At 43.9% G+C, this 23,773-nt stretch overlaps 1 protein-coding gene across 1 annotated transcript in view; it reads right to left on the bottom strand.

The window, feature by feature from the left end:
- The window catches only part of LOC122943371 (sodium- and chloride-dependent creatine transporter 1-like), a 70,846-nt gene that overhangs the window by 23,384 nt on the left and 23,689 nt on the right, over window positions 1–23,773 (bottom strand). Inside the window, exons 2-6 of the mRNA XM_044301049.1 lie at window positions 16,327–16,569; window positions 9,271–9,402; window positions 8,513–8,789; window positions 6,111–6,243; window positions 1,021–1,155 (exon numbers count right to left, since the gene is read on the bottom strand). Of these exons, the coding sequence (XP_044156984.1) occupies window positions 1,021–1,155; window positions 6,111–6,243; window positions 8,513–8,789; window positions 9,271–9,402; window positions 16,327–16,569 (920 nt within the window). The remainder of the gene's footprint in view (window positions 1–1,020; window positions 1,156–6,110; window positions 6,244–8,512; window positions 8,790–9,270; window positions 9,403–16,326; window positions 16,570–23,773) is intronic.

Below are 23,773 nucleotides of genomic sequence, written 5' to 3'. Positions count from 1 at the left end.
ATTATACTCCAGAGCTGCACTCACTATTCTGCTGGTGCAGTCACTGTGCACATACATTACTGATCCTGAGTTACATCCTGTATTATACTCCAGAGCTGCACTCACTAATCTGCTTGTGGAGTCACTGTATACATACATTACATTACTTATCCTGTACTGATCCTGATTTACATCCAGTATTATACTCCAGTGCTGCACTCCCTATTCTGCTGGTGCAGTCACTGTGCACATACATTACTGATCCTGAGTTACATCCTGTATTATACTCCAGAGCTGCACTCACTAATCTGCTGGTGGAGTCACTGTATACATACATTACATTACTTATCCTGTACGTCTCCTGAATTCAGGGGCGTAGCTATAGGGGGTGCAGAGGTTGCAGTCGCTACCGGGCCCAGGAGCCTGAGGGGCCCAAAGACCCTTGTGCCACATAAGAAGACACTGGTATTATAGAAAGTGTATGCAAGTTACACCTCTGGCTGGACAGAAGGGGTTAGGTTAAGAATTTAGTATGGAGAAGGGGGGGGGGTGCAGTTTCAATTTTTGCCTCATGCAGCACGACGGTTTGAGGGAAGGGGGGCCCAAGCTGGACTCTTGCAGCAGGGCCCATGAGCCTTTAGCTACGCCCCTGAGTTACATCCTGTATTATACTCCAGAGCTGCACTCGCTATTCTGCTGGTGGAGTCACTGTGTACATACATTACATTACTTATCCTGTACTGATCCTGAGTTACATCCTGTATTATACTCCAGAGCTGCACTCACTATTCTGCTGGTGCAGTCACTGTGTACATACATTACTTATCCTGTACTGATCCTGAGTTACATCCTGTATTACACTCCAGAGCTGCACTCACTATTCTGCTGGTGCAGTCACTGTGTACATACATTACTTATCCTGTACTGATCCTGAGTTACATCCTGTATTACACTCCAGAGCTGCACTCTCTATTTACGCTGTGCCTGTAGATGTAAGTGGTCAGTACTGTATATTCCTCTTTGGAGCTTCTTGTTTCTCACCTGAGCTTCAGCCAGCTTAGACCAGTTAGGTTTTAGATAGTAGACAATGCCGTCCAGAGCCCCCGGCAGAGTGACCCCATGAGCCAAGAGGATGATCAGAACCACATACGGAAACAGAGCTGTGAAGTAGACCACCTGCAACAGAAAGGTTGGGTTTCATTCAAGAGCATTTCCATTGATACACAAGAAGCCCTCATGGCAGGAATCACAGCTCCCAGAGGCTCGTCACCCAGCTTTCCCAGTCTCCTAAATGGAAAATCTGTGCAGTGATGCTGCAACATAGAAAATGGAGGCCATAACGTTAATTGTCACAGCTTTTCCAGAAAACTATGGCAAAAAGAAAATTCAATGACATGGAGCATTCACTGAGGAAAGTCAGTGGAAAGAAAAGCATGGCTGTGAGCAACCTGCAGCATCTGGCGCCAAGCAAGGTACATTGCTGACATGGTAGTGTAAGTTCATTAACACTTCACTGTATCTGCATCATTGTGGTAATAGATGGTACTTACCCATACTATACCCGATACCCACTGTGGATCATGGCAAAGCCAAGTGCATTGAGCCTGAACGGCCCAACAAGTCTCTTTTACGGACCAATAGGTACTTTTTGTGCCACCATATGGTGTGTTATTTCTAAGGGAAAATATAGTGCCTTAAAAAGGGTTTTCCTCTGGATAGGTTATCAGTATCTGGTCGGTGGGGGTACGACACCCAGGACCCCCACCGATTAGCTGTTTGAGAAGGCAGCGGCGCTTGCAGTAGAGCTGCCGCCATCTTGCAGCTTTGCCTAGGCCAGTGACATCACCACGTTTATCGGTCACGTGGCCTAAGCACAACTCAGTCCCATTGACGTGAATGGGGCTGAGCTGCGATACCAAGCACGGCCACTATACTATGGACGGCGCTGTGCTTGGTGAGCAGGGAGAAGGCCGCGGTGCTACTGCAAGTGCAGGGTCATTCTCGAACAGCTGATCTGCAGGGGTCCCGGTGGTCAGACCCCACAGATCAGATACTGATGACCCATCCAGAGGAGAGAACGTCACCATAAAAGTCTAAGAAAACCCCTTTAAGGAAGCACCATATGAAGCGCCTACGGGTTTGGAGAATATGGTGCCTTATAACAATCCATAGGGACTCTGTCCATGCCCAATGCTTTTCTATGTGCATGAGCTCTTAACGGGGTTCACTCGGACTTAAAGAGGACCTGTAACTTCTCCTGATATGTCTGTTTTAGTAACTGCTTTTGCAGTGAGCCCTTCATGAGCCGGTGCAGAGGATGGGAGTGGTAGTAGCCCTGATGAGATGTTGTGTCACGGTGTACTCCCTCGGGCCATCGCTCCCTAGGGTTCAGTGCAGTGAAAGAGTAGTTTGAAGAATCAGGCCAGAAGTGAACGTCGAACAGTCTCTCTTTATAGAATATAACTTGTGGCACATCCAGCAGCGATAAATACAAAGTGCAGTTTCTCTGGCACCAGATAAGGAGGTATGGTGGCCGGTTGTATGGCAATAGGTTGGCACTAGCAAACATTTTTGGATATAGGTGTCCTACGGGTATAATACAGGCTTGGTCTTGCGATGGTTCAGGTAGGTGGTGGTGTCTGAACTATAACCCTACACCTGCAGCAGTGTCTGTAGAGCTGCATTTTGCTGATCACTCTGCTGTCTTGTCGCACTGACAACATGCTTTGTTGAATTTCGCCGATCTCTCTAGAGTTATGGTCTCGCAGGAGAATAAGATATGGTTCCCGACTTTCCCTCTGGAGTGTTGGCCTCACGGGGGAAAAGGATACGGTTGCCGTGAGTAGAAGCGCTGACATGTGCTTCCTCACTCCCCTACTATCAGAACAGGAACTCTCTCTCCTCTCTGTAGCTGGACCGGAACTCCTCATAAGAATAGATACATGGGGAATGCAGGTAGTTCGAAAAACACACATGTCAGGAGAGGTGGACAGGTCCTCCTATTCTCAGGATAGGTCATCGATATCAGATTAGTGGGGGCCCGACTCCTGACACCCCCAACAATCAGCTGTTTGAAGGGGCTGGGGAGCTCAGGCCTATGATGTCACGTGCCCTTTAGGGAGCTCAGTCCCGTTAAAGTGAAAGGGATTGAGCTGCAATACCCAGCACCGCCACCATACAAGGTACTGCGCTGTGCTTGTTACACTACGCAGAAGTGAAAGCTGATCGGCGGCGGAGTCGGACCCTCACCGATCTGATATTCATGAGCAGTCCTGAGGATAGTCCATCAATGTGGCTTCATGGACTGTATCCTGGCAAGAGAAGTGACAAGTGGATTTAGCAGGGTAGGGGCACAGTATTACACTGCATGAACTTGGTCCTTGCTGATTGGCATCGGGCATCCAGATCCCGTGCCTCCTGGGTGGCATTGCCCTTTAAATACCAACTACTCCAGCTTCATGTGTTCGGTGCACCAGGTCCTTCCGTGTGCTCCAGACGCCGGTTCCACGACTGTCTCTAAGCTGCGGTTTTCCTTCTTGCTGCCCTGTGCTCGGTCCTTTGATAAACCCATTAGTATGGGAGGGAGGCTGCGGAGATTACACGGCGACGCTGTCTGATTAATCCCCCTGTCCTGTGCAATCAGCCGTGTGGGAAGGAGAAGTGGAGACGAGGAAGACACGTGAGCCACATGACAATCAGCGCTGAGAGCTGCGAATCTTCCCCTCGGGGACTCGAAGGAACAGTAAGGGACGGGGACTTCATTATTGTGCGGTGGCTTATCAAGCTGTTCCCGTCATGATGATGAGGTACCGGCCTACTATCGCTCAGAAACAGGGAGCAGCAAAACATCCATTAACCAAGAATATGCTTAGTGACCGCCCCTCCTCCGTCCATCCGTGTCATCACTGGGGGGCCTGTTCTTGCAGAGTCACAAGTTGTCACCCAATATTAGCTTAAAGGGCATCTGTCAGCAGTTTTGTACCTATGACACTGGCTGACCTGTTACATGTGCACTTGGCAGCTGAAGACATCTGTGTTGGTCCCATGTTCCTATGTGCCCGCATTGCTGAGAAAAATGATGTTTTAATATATGCAAATTAGCCCCTAGGAGCAACGGGGGTGTTACCGTTACACCTAGAGGCTCAGCTCTCTCTGCAACTGCTGTGCCCTCTGCACTTTGATTGGCAGGTGTGATGATGATTTCACTGTCTGGTCCTGTCAATCAAAGTGCAGAGGGCGCAGCAGTTGCAGAGAGAGCAGAGCCTCTAGGTGTAATGGTAACGCCCCCGTTGCTCCTAGAGGCTCATTTGCATATATTAAAACATAATTTTTCAAAGCAATGCGGGCACATATGAACATGGGACCAACACGGATGTGCCTTGTAACAGGTCAGCCAGTGTCATAGCCACAAATCTTCTCACACATGCCCTTTAAATGCTGCCGTCCTGATTTCTAATATACTATGGGGCACATTTATTAAGACCGGCTTTTCAGATCCCTGCGCTGCGCTGGCGGTGGATCCGCCGGAGGTTTGAAGAGGCACCAGGCGTCTTCATAACTTCGGTGGATCCAGCACCGCTTCTATATGTAAGAGCTTCCTCGCTGGCTTACATTTAGACCATTTTCTACACCTAAAACAGGTGTAGAAAATGGTCAATGAGACTGGCCTGCCGACCCACCCCCGCCCATGCCCATATTTTTTAGACCTGGCCAGAAATCATTGGGCCCCATAGCAAGAATTTAAATTGGGCCCCCATGCCCGTTCCTAGTCCCTCCTACTATGTGCCCTGGCTCCTCTCACTACCCTCCCTAAGGCTGGGTTCACACCTGAGCGTTTTACAGCGCGTTCCTACGCGCTTTAAAACGCTCATCAAGCAAAAACCAATGCTTCCCTATCGGCATGGTTCTCACCTGAGCGTTTTACAGCGCGTACGATCGTGCTGTAAAACGCCCAACGCCCCAAGAAGTACAGGAGCTTCTTTGGGGCGTATTGTCGCCCGCTCCCGACATAGACTTCCGGGAACGCGCGACAATGGGCGTTTGCTTGTTTCCGGAGCCGCGCGTTTATACGCTCATACAGAGCGCATCCAGTATGCTTAGGTGTGAACCCAGCGTAACTTCTCCCCTGCCCCACCTCGTGCAGAAGTATTTTGTTCTACAAAATGGCAGTACTCATGCCGGAACCCAACAGACCCATTATAGAGAATGGGATCTGGTAGGTTCAGCCGGTGTTCAGCGTATATTGACAAGAATCTGGGGCGTTACATGATGTAATACCACCCAACTTTCCTGCTGTCCAGCATGGCACATGAGAAAAGTGTGAGGAAGTGAGTGCCCGCCTTCCTCCATCCTCTGTGTCATGCAGGACAGCTGGGAGACAGTGACATTACTTACATTACTTGCTATCCTGCATGACACATGTACAGAGACAGGAGTCTCTGGGAAAGCTGAGTGAACCCCCCCCCCCCCCTTCCTGCCTTTCCATGGTCTTATTATCTGCATTTATGCCTTGAAGGATAGCAGGAAATCTGAGTGACATTGCATGATGTAATAGCACCCAGCTTGTCTGCTGTCCTGCATGGCACATGTGGAGAGACATGAGAAAGCTGAGTAACACAACTCCCACCTCCCCTCATATCTTCTCCGGCCTCTGCACTTGTGCCATGCAGGACATCAGGAAAGTTGAGTCACATTACACGAACGTTTCATAAAGAGGGCTTCAGATGATTATTTTCCCCCTGGTTCCATATTTCCTTCTTCTATGGGAAGAATATCTTTTTTCGGCAGCACATGGAGGGAGCCATACAGCCGCCATAGGACAGAGCGATGTGCGTGAGCCCTGATCATAATAAACTAATCTTGGTGCACAGCTTGTTGCAATGTATCAGAGCTCGCTGTTGTAACGTGCCATGCGCCTGGTCCAGCTATGGCCCTGCGGGTTACCCATGGCAGGCCACGCCCGCTAATATTATATGTGATCAATAGCTGGCGAGAGTGGTCGTGGTCCACCTGCCTGATACATTATAACCAGGTCCCTATCTCCTATATTTTGAACCCCTTTCCACCATTCAGTCCATTGTTCACACAGTATTGGGTAAGAGACATCTTTGCAATCTTCGATGGCTTCTTACCTTTCCTGTTGACTTTACTCCTTTCCAGATGCAGAAATAGACAATAATCCAGGTGGCCAGCAGGCAAAGTATCATCTGCCAGTTTAACTGCCCAGGCTCATCGAGGCCACTGGAGATCTGCAGCACCTTATTTCTGCCAAAGAGACCAACGTGTAAAACGTGTGAGTAAACTACTATAATACTGCCTCCTATGTACAAGATTATAACTACTATAATACTGCTACTATGTACAAGATTATAACTACTATAATACTGCCTCCTATGTACAAGATTATAACTACTATAATACTGCCTCCTATGTACAAGATTATAACTACTATAATACAGCGCCTATGTACAAGAATATAACTACTATAATACTGCTCCTTCATACAAGAACATAACTATTATAATACTGCCCCCTATGTACATGAACATAACTGCTATAATACTGCCCCCTATGTACAAGAACATAACTACTATAATACTGCTCCTATGTACAAGAATATAACTGCTATAATACCGCCTCCTATGTACAAGAATATAACTACTATAATACTGCCCCCTATGTACAAGAACATAACTACTATAATACTGCTCCTATGTACAAGAATATAACTACTATAATACCGCCTTCTATGTACAAGAATATAACTACTATAATACTGCCTCCTATGTTCAAGAATATAACTACTATAATACTGCTCCTATGTACAAGAATATACCTACTATAATACTGCTCCTATGTACAAGAATATACCTACTATAATACTGCCCCCTATGTACAAGAATATAACTACTATAATACTGCCTATGTACAAGAATATAACTACTATAATACTGCTCCTATGTACAAGAATATAACTACTATAATGCTGCTCCTATGTACAAGAATATAACTGCTATAATACTGCCTCCTATGTACAAGAACATAACTACTATAATACTGCTCCTATGTACAAGAATATAACTACTATAATACTGCTCCTATGTACAAGAATATAACTGCTATAATACTGCCTCCTATGTACAAGAACATAACTGCTATAATATTGCTCCTATGTACAAGAACATAACTACTATAATACTGCTCCTATGTACAAGAACATTACTATAATACTGCTCCTATGTACAAGAATAGAACTGCTATAATACTGCCTCCTATGTACAAGAATATAACTACTATAATACTGCTCCTATGTACAAGCATATACCTACTATAATACTGCTCCTATGTACAAGAATATAACTACTATAATACTGCCCCTATGTACAAGAATATAACTACTATAATACTGCTCCTATGTACAAGAATATAACTACTGTAATACTGCCTCCTATGTACAAGAATATAACTACTATAATACTGCTCCTATGTACAAGAATATAACTACTATAATACTGCCCCTATGTACAAGAATATAACTACTATAATACTTCCTTCTATGTACAATAATATAACTACTATAATACTTCCCCCTATGTACAAGAATATAACTACTATAATACTGCCTATGTACAAGAATATAACTACTATAATACTGCTCCTATGTACAAGAATATAACTACTATAATACTGCTCCGATGTACAAGAATATAACTGCTATAATACCGCCTCCTATGTACAAGAATATAACTGCTATAATACCGCCTCCTATGTACAAGAATATAACTACTATAATACTGCCCCTATGTACAAAAATATAACTACTATAATACTGCCCCCTATGTACAAGAATATAAGTACTATAATACTGCCCCCTATGTACAAGAATATAACTACTATAATGCTGCTCCTATGTACAAGAATATAACTGCTATAATACTGCCTCCTATGTACAAGAACATAACTACTATAATACTGCTCCTATGTACAAGAATATAACTACTATAATACTGCTCCTATGTACAAGAATATAACTGCTATAATACTGCCTCCTATGTACAAGAACATAACTGCTATAATATTGCTCCTATGTACAAGAACATAACTACTATAATACTGCTCCTATGTACAAGAACATTACTATAATACTGCTCCTATGTACAAGAATAGAACTGCTATAATACTGCCTCCTATGTACAAGAATATAACTACTATAATACTGCTCCTATGTACAAGCATATACCTACTATAATACTGCTCCTATGTACAAGAATATAACTACTATAATACTGCCCCTATGTACAAGAATATAACTACTATAATACTGCTCCTATGTACAAGAATATAACTACTGTAATACTGCCTCCTATGTACAAGAATATAACTACTATAATACTGCTCCTATGTACAAGAATATAACTACTATAATACTGCTCCTATGTACAATAATATAACTACTATAATACTGCCCCCTATGTACAAGAATATAACTGCTATAATACTGCCCCCGTGTACATATGAATATAAGTCTACTTACTCCCAGAACTCAATGATGGGGGAACGTTTGTTCAATAGAGCGTCACAACTGATGTTGTACATGAAGCTGGAATTGGTGTCGTTTGTAGTGGTCTCATTGGAGCACTGATCTACAAGGAAGACTTCAGTACACTCCTTTGTATTCCACGGGTTTCCACACGTGGCCCAGGGCAAGGTGTTGGTGAATGAGTGTACTAGATAGTAAAGGCCCCAGACCAGGATCATAATATAATAGGTGTTACAGAAGAACACTATCACCATGGAGGCAAAACCAAGACCTGTAGAAAGGAGACAACATTAGATACTTCACCAATTGAAGAACATGGGCGTAATTACAATGGTTGGTGGCATACTGGCGGGTATGGGGCACATCAAATAAGGGGGGTCAGTATCTACTGGTGAGTTGCAGTCAGTAATAACTGTGATGATGGACAATCACTGGAAGGCCATTCAATGGAGGAAAGAACATGGGGGATAAAGTGGAGACCAAAATATCCATGTGCCTTTCATGTCATGTTGGGACAGGGCCTATTCCAATTTTGCTATGTGGCTCTTTGAGGGTGGATACTCGACCAGAGACATGACTTCCAGGTTTGAGGGCACATACCATGTGCCATTTATAATACAGGTATCCTCTTATGTGCCAGAGTAGATTTTGAGACCCTAAGGCCCAACACTCCATATGAGTGGGATCTTGTAGGAAGCCAGTTTCCGTTTGGCCTTTCTGTAGATGACAGGTCCCATATAAATGTAGGTTACCTTTAAAAAGTGGGGCGATGTTCCACGCTGCGATTCCGCCCTGCTTCATGAATTGACCCAAAGCGATTTCCAAAAAGAACACAGGAATACCTCCCACGAAGACGATCAGCAAGTAAGGAATAAGAAACACACCTGTGTACACATAATACACACGAATCATGCCAACAGATCAGTGTTTAACGGGGAGCAGGACCTATCAGGCACCTCCCGAGCTCCAGAGTGGGTCCACCTTGCCCAAAATCCAAAGTTGTGGGAAATTTTAAGCCCCACCAATTTCTCTACACACGCCCCAATATAGATGTTCCCCTTTTGATACAATATTACCTAGACCCCATTATTGCCTGAGCCTGTTGATCAGGGAGATGGAGGGGAAGCAGGAGGAGCAAGGGCGTTTTTTTGAAAGGAGGGTGCGGCGGCTACCAGCAAGTAACCGCCCTACTTGCTGGTAGAGCGGTAATTTACATATTATAAAAGTGCCGTTTTTAAAGAAACTAGCCAACAGAAAAGGGTAAGAGCACTATATATTGAAAAATCACAGTATAAGGATTTTAATTAGCCTAAAAAAAATAGAAAAGAAAGATTTTATTGCAAAGCTTTGGCCGGTGACACAGGATTCAAATGATTTGGATATTTTCATGCATCTACAGCAAATACACACAGAATGCCCACATCTATAACTGCCCTTGGTAGATAACCATGTGTTTTGAAGAGGCGATGTTCCTTTGTTTTTCTGAAACGTACTTGGGCTAACTGTACTCGCATTGTAGGGGCTCTACGTGCTGCACATTTATACCAGTTAAAGCCGCCTCACTCCAGTTTTTATCACATGCTAATACCGGAAAATATTTTTTAATAATGTTGCAAATCTGTGTGTATTCATTGCTGAACTGTGTAACAAAAACATTCTTTTTGGTGTAATTTGTATCACAGTTCATTTTAGTTTTTTTGACATCCATATTTATCAATTTGTCCCTGCTCATGCCAAGAACTTCTTTACTGCGTTTTGTCATCAACTTTTTGGGGTGAGCTCTGCTGGACAATCTGCTGACAATATCTTCAGCCTCCTTTTCCTACATGTTTTGCTGGCTACAATTTCTCCTAGCTCTGATGAGTTCCCCTTTAGGTATGTTGGGGTGACACGATCTCGCGTGTAATAATGTATTACCTGAGGTTGGTTTCCTGTATGTATTTGAGTGAATGGAGGCTGCAGCGGAGTCCCCCCTCAGGTGGAGATCTAAAAACACTATGGCGGGAGGTGTCAAAATGAACAGTAAATTGGATACTGTCCACACAAGTGTTAAGATAATTGGAGAAAAGGCGTATGGCCGCCACATCGCCAGACCATATGAAGATCAGGTCATTGATGTAACGGCCATACCACCTGATGTTCTCCACAAATGGGTTGGTATCGATGAGGAGAAAATTTCTCTCCCACCATGCCATAAAAATATTGGCTATGGAGGGAGAGAACTTGGCCCCCATCGACACCCCTGATGTCTAAAGAAAAAAAAAAATCATCAAACATAAAAAAAATTCTGCCTGAGGAGGAAGTCCACCGCAGCCACCACATACTCAATAAGTAGATCTGTAAAGTCTCCAAAATTATTTAGAAACCACAGCAAAGAAGTGGTGACCAGATTATGTGGAATACTGGGGTATAAGGCAATCACATCTGCTGTGACCCATGAATAATGGTCAAACCACTTTAACTCTTTTACGGCTTGTAAAACGGACTTGGTGTCTCTCAAAAAGCCTGGAATGTGGGGAATTAATGGCTGTAACAGCGAATCTACCCATTGACAGAAGTGTTCTGAATATGATGATAAAACACAGTAAGGCCTCTTTCAGACGGGCGTTGCGGGAACACGCGCAATTTTTCCGCGCGAGTGCAAAACATTGTAATGCGTTTTGCACTCGCGTGAGAAAAATCGCGCATGTTTGGTACCCAAACCCGAACTTCTTCACAGAAGTTCGGGCTTGGGATCGGTGTTCTGTAGATTGTATTATTTTCCCTCATAACATAGTTATAAGGGAAAATAATAGCATTCTGAATACAGAATGCATAGTACAATAGCGCTGAAGGGGTTAAAAAAATAAATAAAAACATTTAACTCACCTTAATCCACTTGATCGCGTAGCCGGCACCTCTTCTGTGCTGTGTGCAGCAACAGGACCTGTGGTGACATCACTCCGGTCATCACATGATCCATCACCATGGTAAAAGATCATGTGATGGACCATGTGATGACCGGAGTGACATCACCACAGGTCCTTTTCCTGCACACAGCACAGAAGAGAAGCCGGGCTGCGCGATCAAGTGGATTAAGGTGAGTTATATTATTTTTTAACCCCTCCAGCCCCATTGTACTATGCATTCTGTATTCCGAATGCTATTATTTTCCCTTATAACCATGTTATAAGAGAAAATAATAATGATCGGGTCTCCATCCCGATCGTCTCCTAGCAACCGTGCGTGAAAATCGCACCAAATCTGCACCTGCTTGCGGATGCTTGCGATTTTCACGCAACCCTATTCATTTCTTTGGAGCCTGCGTTACGTGAAAAACGCACAAAATAAAGCATGCTGCGATTTTCACGCAACGCATAAGTGATGCCTGAAAATCACCGCTCATGTGAACAGCCCCATAGAAATGAATGGGTCGGGTTTCAGTGCGGGTGCAATGCGTTCACCTCACGCATCGCACCCGCGCGGAATACTCGCCCGTGTGAAAGGGGCCTAAAGAAGTTCTTGGCATGAGCAGGGACAAATTGATAAATATGGATGTCAAAAAAACTAACACGAACTGTGATACAAATTACACAAAAAAGAATGTTTTTGTTACACAGTTCAGCAATGAATACACACAGATTTGCAACATTATTAAAAAATATTTTCCGGTATTAGCATGTGATAAAAACTGGAGTGAGGCGGCTTTAACTGGTATAAATGTGCAGCACGTAGAGCCCCTACAATGCGAGTACAGTTAGCCCAAGTACGTTTCAGAAAAACAAAGGAACATCGCCTCTTCAAAACACTTGGTTATCTACCAAGGGCAGTTATAGATGTGGGCATTCTGTGTGTATTTGCTGTAGATGCATGAAAATATCCAAATCATTTGAATCCTGTGTCACTGGCCAAAGCTTTGCAATAAAATCTTTCTTAAGCTGCAACACAACGTCTTCCATCTATTTGATCACATGCATTAAATGTTCGGTCCAATACGTGGGATGCACCACAAATGCTATAAAAACCCGGATAAGAAAGCGTGTATCTGATGTACCGCACCGTGAAAGCCGCAATGTTTCTGCGGCCAGCCTTCATTTTGCGGTAGGTAGTTCATGGTGGCGATACATCGGATATGCTTGTGCAAGGCATTGAAAGCGTCAATAGACCAGCAAGAGGTGGCGACAGAAGAAGGAAAACTTCTAAATAGAGAATCCCTTTAGATTTTCAGATTAGAAATCTCTAGGATTAAATAAAGGGTTAGGTTTGCTCCTTCAGTACTGAACACCAGATTCCCTACATTCTCTATATTCATTATGAGAATATTTTAAGTTTAATATTGTTATATATCTTTGTAGGAGGGAGCGGCCGCATGAGCCTTTGATTGGTCCAGATGCGGTTTTCTCCTCCTATAAATGTGAGGACTTAGTGTTTGTTCAATGGTCACGAGTAAGGGCTGAAACGCGTAGACCAATATTACCTGTACCTGGATGTTTTTAAATTTTGACACGAAATAAAGTGCTATTGGAACTTCTCAAAGAAAGGCTGGACAACCCCCCTCTTTTCAGTGATAATCTATTATATGCTCCGTAATGGCAGCTAATCTGGGATGAAATTGCTGCAAAATACAATGTGCGCGTCTATAAACATGGCTGCGTCCACGAAAATATGTTTATCTTTTATGTACTGAAAATACAATAAAAAAGATTGAAATATAATCTGGGATGAAATAATCAGATCCAAAAATGATGGCCCGTTCCATTTATTGGTATGATTTTGGTATTGGACATTGTTGGGTGGCGTCGGGTCGGAGTCGGTGTCCTACATCCCTTCAGGGGGTGGCTAAGGCCTGACATTGCTCGGAGCTTTGATGAGGCTGATATTATGGCAGATGGATCCTTCCTCCTCCCGGTTTCCTCCACCTCGCAGCGACGCTGCCTCGACATTTGTTTTTTTTTATCCCTCCCCCATCGCTGCAGATTTCCATTTTTAGAGTGTATGATTCTCTGCAAGACTGGAAGGGTGGAGGGGGAAGACGCTCTGATTACTCATAGCAGTATTTATATAGGTCATTCTTATTACAGCGACACGAGGAGCAATTATGTGGGGAGATGGGGGGCAGGTCACAGGAGTAGGGGCTGCACTAATCCTGGCTAATAGAAGTCTGGTTCTATGGCCACTGGGGGCAAAATATGATGCAATATGAATACATTGATGGGATTTCCTGCAATAACAAATAAATAAATAAAAAATGCTGCATCATTTTGCTCCATACATAGGAGTCAGAGTAGAAACTTAAAGGGGTCCTCTCACTTCAGCAAATGGCATTTATCATCTAGAGGAAGTTAATACAAGGCACTCGCTAATGTATTGTGATTATCCATATTGCTTCCTTTGCCGCCTGGATCCAATTTTCCATCACATTATAAGCTGTTTGTTTCCATGGTTATGATTGACCACCCTGTAATCCAGCAGCGGTGGTCGTGCTTGCACCAGTAACTGCAGTGATGCAGGAAGGTTTCCAAGATGCAAGAGAGAGAGAGTACAGTTGGAGTCCTGATAGGGGGTTAGCTGTCAAGCCCTTGTTAGGTGCACCTTCCCCTAAACAGATGTGGCTAGCTCCGGTGACAGGATGCAGGGCTAGAAAAGGTGGCAGTGGCCACAGCTGCGGGGCACCGCGAGGGAGCAGAGGTGTCAGAGCGGAAAGAGTCCCCCCACAAAGAAAGATGGTGATTGTGCACGGGACTGAAACAAAGTCCTGGGAGAGTGAGTAAGGCCGGTTCACACTGGCGTTAAGCTTTTCCGTACTACCCTTTGCACATGTGGGTTGCCGGAAGTCCGTGCGCGATTTGTCCGTCCGCCTCTCGGCATGTTAGCCATGCTTTGGCCATTATAGTGAAAGGGGACGGGCGGACTGCTGGCAGCACACGTGTGCAAGCGGGAATATGGAAAAGCTTAACGGCAGCGTGAAACTGGCCTAAAAGAAAGGCTGACAAGTATATCTCGTATGTGGCCATCGCCAACTCGTGTGTGCGCCGTCATTATGTGTGAGACTGCAAAAGTGTGTGCTAAAATCTATCTATTATCTATCTATTATCTATTATCTGTCTATTATCTATCTAATATCTATCTATCTATCTATCTATTATCTTTCTATTATCTATCTATTATCTATCTGTTATCTATCTATTATCTATCTAATATCTTTCTATTATCTATCTATCTCAAATCTATCTATTATCTATCTATCTATCTAATAGCTATCTATCTATCTATTATCTATCCATCTATCTATCTGTCTATCTATCTATATGCACCATCACATGTCCTACAGGGGTGGCATTGCTAAGTCTACATTACATAATGCTTTATCACACCTTACAAGTCGTTGATAGTTTCAGGGTTGGCAGAGTTGGCAGAGGGGCCAATGACCTCATGGAGGCTTTGGTGGGGCCGTAACTTTTATCCCTTTTAGTTATCCCTCTCTTGGCAATAGGAGATTGCCCCAGTGCTATGGGCCTTTGGTGAGAGGGGGCTCAGCACTGAACTGCTCCAGTTTCTGTTTACTGCACACATTCAATGGAAAATCCATATGCTTTGAGCTCCCCCTAGTGTTGGATGCAGGCAACCAGAATTTTATAGTTTATCTCTCCTTCTATTCAGGGAATTTGGAAAACAGAGCACCGAGCCCCATAGACAAATCATGAAACAATCAGCACAGAATTATATACTTCCAACTGCACTTCATACATCATGTCTTTTTCCTTTTTCACAGTTTTGCACCTTTTGGCTTTGCTATAGGAGCACCCTATGATTTTTTTGATACGATCAGTTAGCAACTATGGGAGTGAAATTCACGAGAAGGAGGAAGAGTGAGCCGGGAATTAGGTCAATGAGTGACAAAAGATAGCTCTCTACAGCCTCCATAATGGCTGCAACTTTGTGTGTGTGTTCAGACGACGCTCTCTCTCTCTCATACCTAGATATCATCTCACCATGTCACGTGCCCCTTTATAGCGGCCGTTGGCGCTGCCAGTTTCTCATCAGTTTAGAGAAGGGCCATTAGGGCACTTAATGGGACGTCTGGAGGACTCCAGGGATGAGTTTACATTTGGCGATGAGATCAGCAGTTATTTAAGGACATTTTTGTATCACAGCAGTAATGGAAAATCCAGAAAAAAAACTAAAATAGCTCCATGACAAGAGGCGAGAGCCTGAGAAGACGAGAACCAGGTTCTGCCCACATCCATCACAGGACTCTAAGAAAGCTGGGTGACAACCCCTGCCTGGTCTGTCATAACAACGTATTCAGGACCCCCAGGACCACGAGAAGGGGGTTCCTTCAGAGTGAATGGTGTGGTAGTCACACATGCGTGTCTATGGGACTGCTGGAGACAGTCGAGCGCTCCACTGATCACCAGAGAGGAATAGAGTGTGGGGGACTGTCACTCCAGGGACTCAGGGGGGTCCCAGCAGTCAGACCCCCACCGATCAAATATTTATCCCCTATCTTGTGGATAGGTAATGTTGTTATAATGGATGACCCCTTTAACTACAAATCTTCCTCTCTTGTTGGCTTTTTATCTGCTCCTAGGAAAGCTGGGTGACACCACTATGAACTAGAAGGTCCTTAAAGAAAAACCTGTACTGGGTCCCATCAACTATATGTGCCATTTATAATACTGGCATCTTCTTATGTGGCAGAGGACCCCCTCAGGGTAGATAGATAGATATAGGATATATAGATAGAGAGATAGAGAGATAGATAGAGACATATATATATAAATATAAGATAGATAGACAGATAGATAGATAGATAGATAGTCTCTTACCTCCACCATTCTTGTAGCAGAGGTACGGAAATCTCCATACATTTCCCAAGCCAACAGCAAAACCCACACAAGACATGATGAAATCCATCTGACGGGTCCACGTCTCTCTCTCTGGGATGGGTATTTTGACTGGTCCCATAGCAGGCAGCACCAGAGGAGCGATAGCAGCCTTTTCATCTGTTTCCCCGCCACCTGCTGGCTCCGATCCCTCCATTTCTGGGACCCCAGAGCTCCCATCTTTCTCTGCAGAAGAACAAGACAACACATCCCCATGTTAGGTCACAGTTACAATTATTATTTCTGTTTAAACATATCCTGGCGTCATATTATTCCGACACACAGCTCCAAAAACAGAGAGAGCTCAATGATAATATGTCCCGGCAGCCACCACTAGAGGGAGCGCTCTGCAGACTGTTCATGCATTCTGCTCAGTCATAACACTGTGTTTAGCAAGCTCATGAGCTCCCTCTAGTGGTGGCTGCGGGCAGAAAAAACTTTTATCATTCTTCTCTATTTCTATGTAGGGGAATTGGCACTGTAGTATAACTCCTCTATAAATCACATATCACCTGGATAATAATTATACGTTGTTACTTATGATCATAATTAGTTCTCACTGTACTGCACAGACATTACTTCATGTAATTGCACTCCTAATTGGTTAACAATTATCTCCTAATTAGTTTCTCCAATTGAACCAATTTATATCAGAGCTCCATTAATACAAGTACAAGGCCGGGGCTCTGTGATATCCGACAAAGGCAAAGTAATGTAATGCAATGCCCATAGGTTTACATTAGAAGGGAAAAAATGCGGATCTACCATGAGTGAAGTAACTGTGGCTCATAAAATTACCATACAGGCCTCCGAGCTCCCCCTAGTGGTGACTGCAGACTGCAAAAATGTTTTACTTCACTTTATGCCTATGCAGGGGATTTGGAGCAGCGTTCACTGCTTAGAACAGGCATCCTCAAACTGCGGCCCTCCAGCTGTTGCAAAACTACAACTCCCAGCATGCCCGAACAGCCTACAGGTTTCAGCCTACAGCAGGGCATTGTGGGAGTTGTAGTTTTACAACAGCTGGAGGGCCGCAGTTTGAGGATGCCTGGTTTAGAAGGTATATTAAGAAAGTATTCGGCACAGAATGATTTCGGAGGATGAGGTGGGGGAAATTCTTGGCTTATAGTGACCTACGGAAGCTACATAATAGCCCTAGCAGCAAGGGGGGAGGGGAGAGAATAAACATCAGATCACAAACAATTGTCAGGAAGGTCAATGGGTTATTTCAGTGTGTCTTGGCCTTGGAGAGAGAACAGAACAGAACTGATCAATACTCTTCATGTCATTTACAAGGACTCATCTGCCTTCTCCAGCTCTGCTTATTGCATTTCCTCACAAAACGTTACTCCCTTTCCTAGAGATTCTGTTCGTTCACCAATATTGATTAGGTATAATTGCACTGAGATATATATATATAAACTTTAAATATTTATGGCGAATTAAAGATAATGCAAACTACACAGTATATTATTAAATACCAGTCACAGTATAGAACAGAGAAACATCATCTCATACTTCACATTATTACTGTCAGTTCTATACTGCAGTCTCTAATAGGCAAGAACATATAATACTGCCTCTATGTACAAGAATATAACTAATATAATACTGCTCCTATGTATAAGAATATAACTACTATAATACTGCCTCCTATGTACAAGAATGTAACTACTATAATACTGCTCCTATGTACAAGAATATAACTACTATAATACTGCCTCATATGTACAAGAATATAACTACTATAATACTGCTCCTATGTACAAGAATATAACTACTATAATACTGCTCCTATGTACAAGAATATAACTACTATAATACTGCCTCCTATGTACAAGAATATAACTACTATAATACTGCTCCCTATGTACAAGAATATAACTACTATAATACTGCCTCCTATGTACAAGAATGTAACTACTATAATACTGCTCCTATGTACAAGAATATAACTACTATAATACTGCTCCTATGTACAAGAATATAACTACTATAATACTGCCTCCTATGTACAAGAATATAACTACTATAATACTGCCTCCTATGTACAAGAATATAACTACTATAATACTGCCTCCTATGTACAAGAATATAACTACTATAATACTGCCTCCTATGTACAAGAATATAACTACTATAAGACTGTACAAGAATATAACTACTATAATACTGCTCCTATGTACAAGAATATAACTACTATAATACTGCCTCCTATGTACAAGAATATAACTACTATAATACTGCCTCCTATGTACAAGAATATAACTACTATGATACTGCCTCCTATGTACAAGAATATAACTACTATAATACTGCTCCTATGTACAAGAATATAACTACTATAATACTGCCTCCTATGTACAAGAATATAACTGCTATAATACTGCTCCTATGTATAATACTGCTCCTATGTACAGAGATATGGTTCTTTTTTAACATTTTAAAGGGTAACTGTCATATTTTTTTTATTTGCTAGTTTATCAGAGATGGCATGTTTACCTAAGTGCGGACAGCAAAACACTTACGAACGTCTGAATGGACCCTTAGTCTGTCAATGATTGCCAAAAGATCCGTAATTACCTTATAATAACAGCTTTCATTAATGTCCCCTGTCCCTTTCCACTGGTCCCTTAAAAGAACGTTGCTATGGCTTGTCTGTCTTCCCTTCAGTATAAACGGAAGACAGAGGGGCGGTCCTTCACACTGCATGGCTGCATTAGGCTTCAGAGTGAGGAGGCGTGTCTCTCAGTAATCCAATCTGATTGGCTGGCAGGAAGCTGCTGGCTTAGTGTGTATGGGAAGTGAGGGAATGCAGTTTTGACCTCAGGGAACTGGCAGAGGAGCCATCTTGAGAAGATCCTCATATTGTAGAGGTTAAAACAGCCGTAACTAAAGGGAAAGCTTAAAGGGGTATTCCCATCACAGAAAATGGGGGCATATCGCTAGGATATGCCCCCATTGTCAGATACGGGCGGGTCCCATCTCTGCGACCTGCACCTACAAGGAGAACGGAGCGGGGAGAGCTGTGGCTGGAGGACCCCGGGATCCATCCACCACCAAGCGCTGCTGCCATAAAAGTGAATGGGAGCGAACTGCGCACGCGCGGCCCCTGCTCCCATTCATTTCTATGAGGCAGACAGAAATAGCCGAGCCAGCGCTCGGCTATTTTCAGCGGCCCCATGGAAATGAATGGAGGGCGGCTGCACATGCGCAGTGCGCCCTTCGTTCATTTCCCCGCTCCGTTCTCATTGTAGGTGCAGGTCCCAGAGGTGGGACCCGCACCTATCAGACAGTGGAGGCATATCCTAGCGATATGACCCCAATGTCTGTGATAGGAATACCCCTATAAGGAAAACTGTGGCATGTGAAGAAACTAAAGATTGCTTTATGCATAACGCCCTAGGTAAAGTTATCCACCCTATTTTAGGACGAGTTTGCAAACTCAGATTTGCTGTGGCGGTAAAGATATATGTAGCAGAGCTAAATTTGTCATTTCTTTAGAGTTTCATGGTTAGTGCCTCAGAATATCGCAGAAGGTTTATTTGCAGTTCTAAATAGAGCCCCTAATAATGCATATCAATATCACAATGAGCTCTGCCAAGTGACAAACCCAACTCTTCTACACCAGCCATATTTTTAATTAACATACGGTAAATAGTAACATCCACTGCTCAGTTTCTATGACGGGTACCGGACGCTCACATTGGTGCAGCTTCCCTCGGCTGCGTGCTACTAGGAGAAACATTGGGTAAATTACGGTTATTACATGGGCCAAACAAAACAAGCGCTCCGTGTAATCCCGGCCATCTGCCACCGCAGCGCTGGGTGCTATAACCTCTCCCTTAATTAAAAATTAGCACCCGTTATTATCTTGCTGCAATCTCTTTCGTACACGTGACAACCAACACTCACAGTAGCACTAATGGACACAGGTAGTCGGAGGCCCAACAGGTGGTGCCCGTGTTGGCGAAGGGTCTAACAACCCTGCTATTGTCAGTTCTCCCAGCCTCGCCTAATCTGCCAGGAGCGCCCCCCCCCCCCCCCCAAAATATTTTAGAAATGCACATTTTAAGGTACATTTTCATAAGTATCGCCCCATTTGACTTCCGCTTTACAGGATAATCTTGGGGGGGAAAAAACCCCCCACATCGTTGGGCAGTATGTTTTGGGGCCCAGTAGTACATGGGAGACATATGTAAAGCTGGTCACCCTCAAGCTATCCTGCTGATACAGAGCTACAAATTCCCAGCATAGACTTAAAGTTAAATGATATGATATGAATGGAAAATAATGCGTAATAATATAATAAAAATATAGTTTTTGTAAGTTATTGCAAATGACAAGTTCTGGATACCTGCAGCCACCACTAGGGGGAGCTCACTCACTGTATACAGTTTACAGACTGAACTTAATTAATAGAACAGTAAGTGGTAACCTCCTGAGCTCCCTCTAGTGGTGACTGAGAGCACGCAGAATGTAATCATTTAAAGGGCATGTCCAGCTCGATTAATATTTACTTTACCAATCACCCCCACCGCCCCCATGTCAGCTCGCTCTGTCACTTTGATTGACAGGGCCAGACAGTGAAAACATGATCAAGCCTGGTGTTGTCAATCAAAAAAACAAACCCCAATAAAATAAAATAAAACTAAGACCAGGGTGTGTCCCCCGAAGGGAGGAAAAAGTGCGCCCATCCCATCACTTCACGGCTCAGGAGAGCATCAGAGTGAGTAACTACAACCTCCAGCATTGCTACTATCACTACTCCTATCCTCTCTTCTCTACTGGGCTCGCTGCACCTTAGCAACCAATCAGAGCTCGGCTCATATTTCTTAAGCTGCTGTGGAAAAATGAGAGCTACGCAGTGATTGGTTGCTATGGGTAACAAGGCCTGATTTCCTTTTTAAAGATGGCCGTAGACATTAGATAGAAGTAGGTTGATGGTGAACGATCATTATCGACGAGGCCACAGCCCACTGCGCCATTAATGCCTATGGGGCCATGGACACATCCGTATAGGTGTCATATTTAGCATATCCGTTTTTTTTGTGGATGGAAATCTGGACACGGACGTGTGAATGAGGCCTTAGATAGCTGTGATAAATCTGCCCCGGGCCTCTGACACCACATACAGATATGTTGTGAAATCCTAGCACGGCGATGGCTGACAGCGGATTACAACAGCTCCTCTGCTGTGCGCTGCCAGGACAGTCATAGGGGGACATTTACCAAAATGTTGTAAGGGAAAACAGTCTTTGTTGCCCATAGCAACCAGATTATACCTTTCATTTTTCAAAGGAACTCTGAAAAATGAAAGCTGGAATCTGATTGGTTGACGGTTTTCCCTTACACCACTTTGATGAATCTCCCCCTTTATGTGTGATGCATCATCTTGAGTAGTGGTCATCATCCTGTAGCGGCTCCTTCGCCATGTCTCGGCTTCCCGCCTGGCTTTTGCTTTCCAGCATTCAGTTTCAGAGCACAAAATCCTGCAATCTGCTAAGAACCAAACATCCATTAATCCCCACCGTAACCATGGTAGCGTCATACCCCGCATTCATTCACTATGCCGCCGCCGTACTGGTCAGCTACCTGCCTGTGGGAAAACTGAGCAACAACCAATATGGCTGCCATGGTAGCACCTACAGGGATTATCATCCCCCCACGTATGATCTCAGGTCTGCCTTCAGCTTTCCCAGACCCCGGAATGACACATCTGCAGTATTTTGCAGGGATATCTCATTGACACAGGGTTGCAAAAAAATAGGGTCTGTATTTGCAGTTTTGAGAGGCATTCCTGGTCAGCAGGGGCGGACTTTACTGCAAACCAATCAAATGCTTGGGGCCCCCAGAGATCAGTGTGGCCCCTGCTGGCTGCAAGAGATTGGCTGAAAAATAAATAAAGGGTGAAGCACTGGGACCTGAGGGGCCCTTCCCAGATGTAGAGCAGTAGCAGAAACTGAAGGCGGGGTTTAGCTGACAGATGGGGGCGGGGCTTAGTTGTGGGACAACCGAAATGTTGCCGTCTGATAGGGACAGATAGGGATATAACCTTATTTGGGGCCCCAGACATGCCAAATTCAGTACCAATACCCTGCCAATCAGAATGGGGATTAAAATATTCCATGATTAGGGATTTTAAAGGTTGGGACTGGACCTGGGGAAAGCTGGGTGACAATCCTCAGTAGTGGCCATGTTGGTTGTCACCCAGCTTTCTAAGCATCAGAAAATGTAGGTAATCTACTTTATATATGCATTATGGCACAAGCAATACCAAGGGAGATTTATCAAACTGGTTTAAAGCTGAACTGGCTTAGTAACCCATAGCAACCAATCAGAATCCACCTTTCATTTTCCAAAGGAGCTGTCCAAAATGAAAGGTGGAATCTGATTGGTTGCTATGGGCAACTAAGCCAGTTCTACTTTACATCAGTTTGATAAATGATCCCCACCATACTTATCAACAGTCCGATTTTTTTTTTGTTCCGTGGCCGGTGCTTACACTGGTTTGCTTAAATGGATGTGCCTTGCTGTTGTGGGCGGGGCTTAAATGATCAGCAACTTGGGATTTAAGAATAGGGAAAAACGGCCACAATGGCGACTTTTGCAGTGGTTAAAAGTTCACATCCAATATTTTTCTTTAACAAGGTGGTCTCCATCCCTTAAAGGGGCGCCGCTCAGAAGGAATGTGCTGTCTGGTGACTGAATAGAGTCTGATTCTGGGTTCAGTGACTCTGGTAATGGCTGCAGCTGCTGGAAGGGAAGTACTGGTTCAGTTCCGGAAAACAATGCGGACGTTCGACAATAGTAATGCAAAATATACATTAACCCTTTCAGCATAGCGCATGAGCGTGTGTGTCGAAAGACTGCGCCTAGAAATCAGCACTGCTGCTTTAATGGACATGAAGGGTGCCTTGTCCTTGTCATCAGTGGGGGTCCCAGGAGGAGGCAGACAGGGAAAGCTCTTTTTCTGTTTTTTTTTTTTTTTCTGGTTAAAAATGCATGTTATGTTTTTATTACATTATTTTTTTTAATCTTTTTTTTCCCCTATGAAATAGGTATGGTAAAGCAACAAAAAAAAATGCAAGAGCAGGCTAAAAAGGGGCAGAAAAAAAAACAATGAACCAAAAGTGCACAAAAAGACACACAAAAAAAACACCCACGTAAACGCATGTATGTACACAGTTTCAGTACCCCAACTGCACCCCCTATAGCTCAGCTCCAGGACCTGAGTGTGATTATTACCGCTGCACCCCCTATAGCTCAGCTCAAGGAACAGGGTGTGATTACTACCGCTGCACCCCCTATAGCTCAGCTCCAGACCTGGGTGTGATTACTACCGCAGCACCCCTATAGCTCAGCTCCAGGACCTGAGTGTGATTATTAC

Source organism: Bufo gargarizans, chromosome 7 (assembly GCF_014858855.1).
Source record: "Bufo gargarizans isolate SCDJY-AF-19 chromosome 7, ASM1485885v1, whole genome shotgun sequence".
Lineage (NCBI taxonomy): Eukaryota > Metazoa > Chordata > Amphibia > Anura > Bufonidae > Bufo > Bufo gargarizans.
This window is presented reverse-complemented; position numbering and strand designations above follow the sequence as displayed.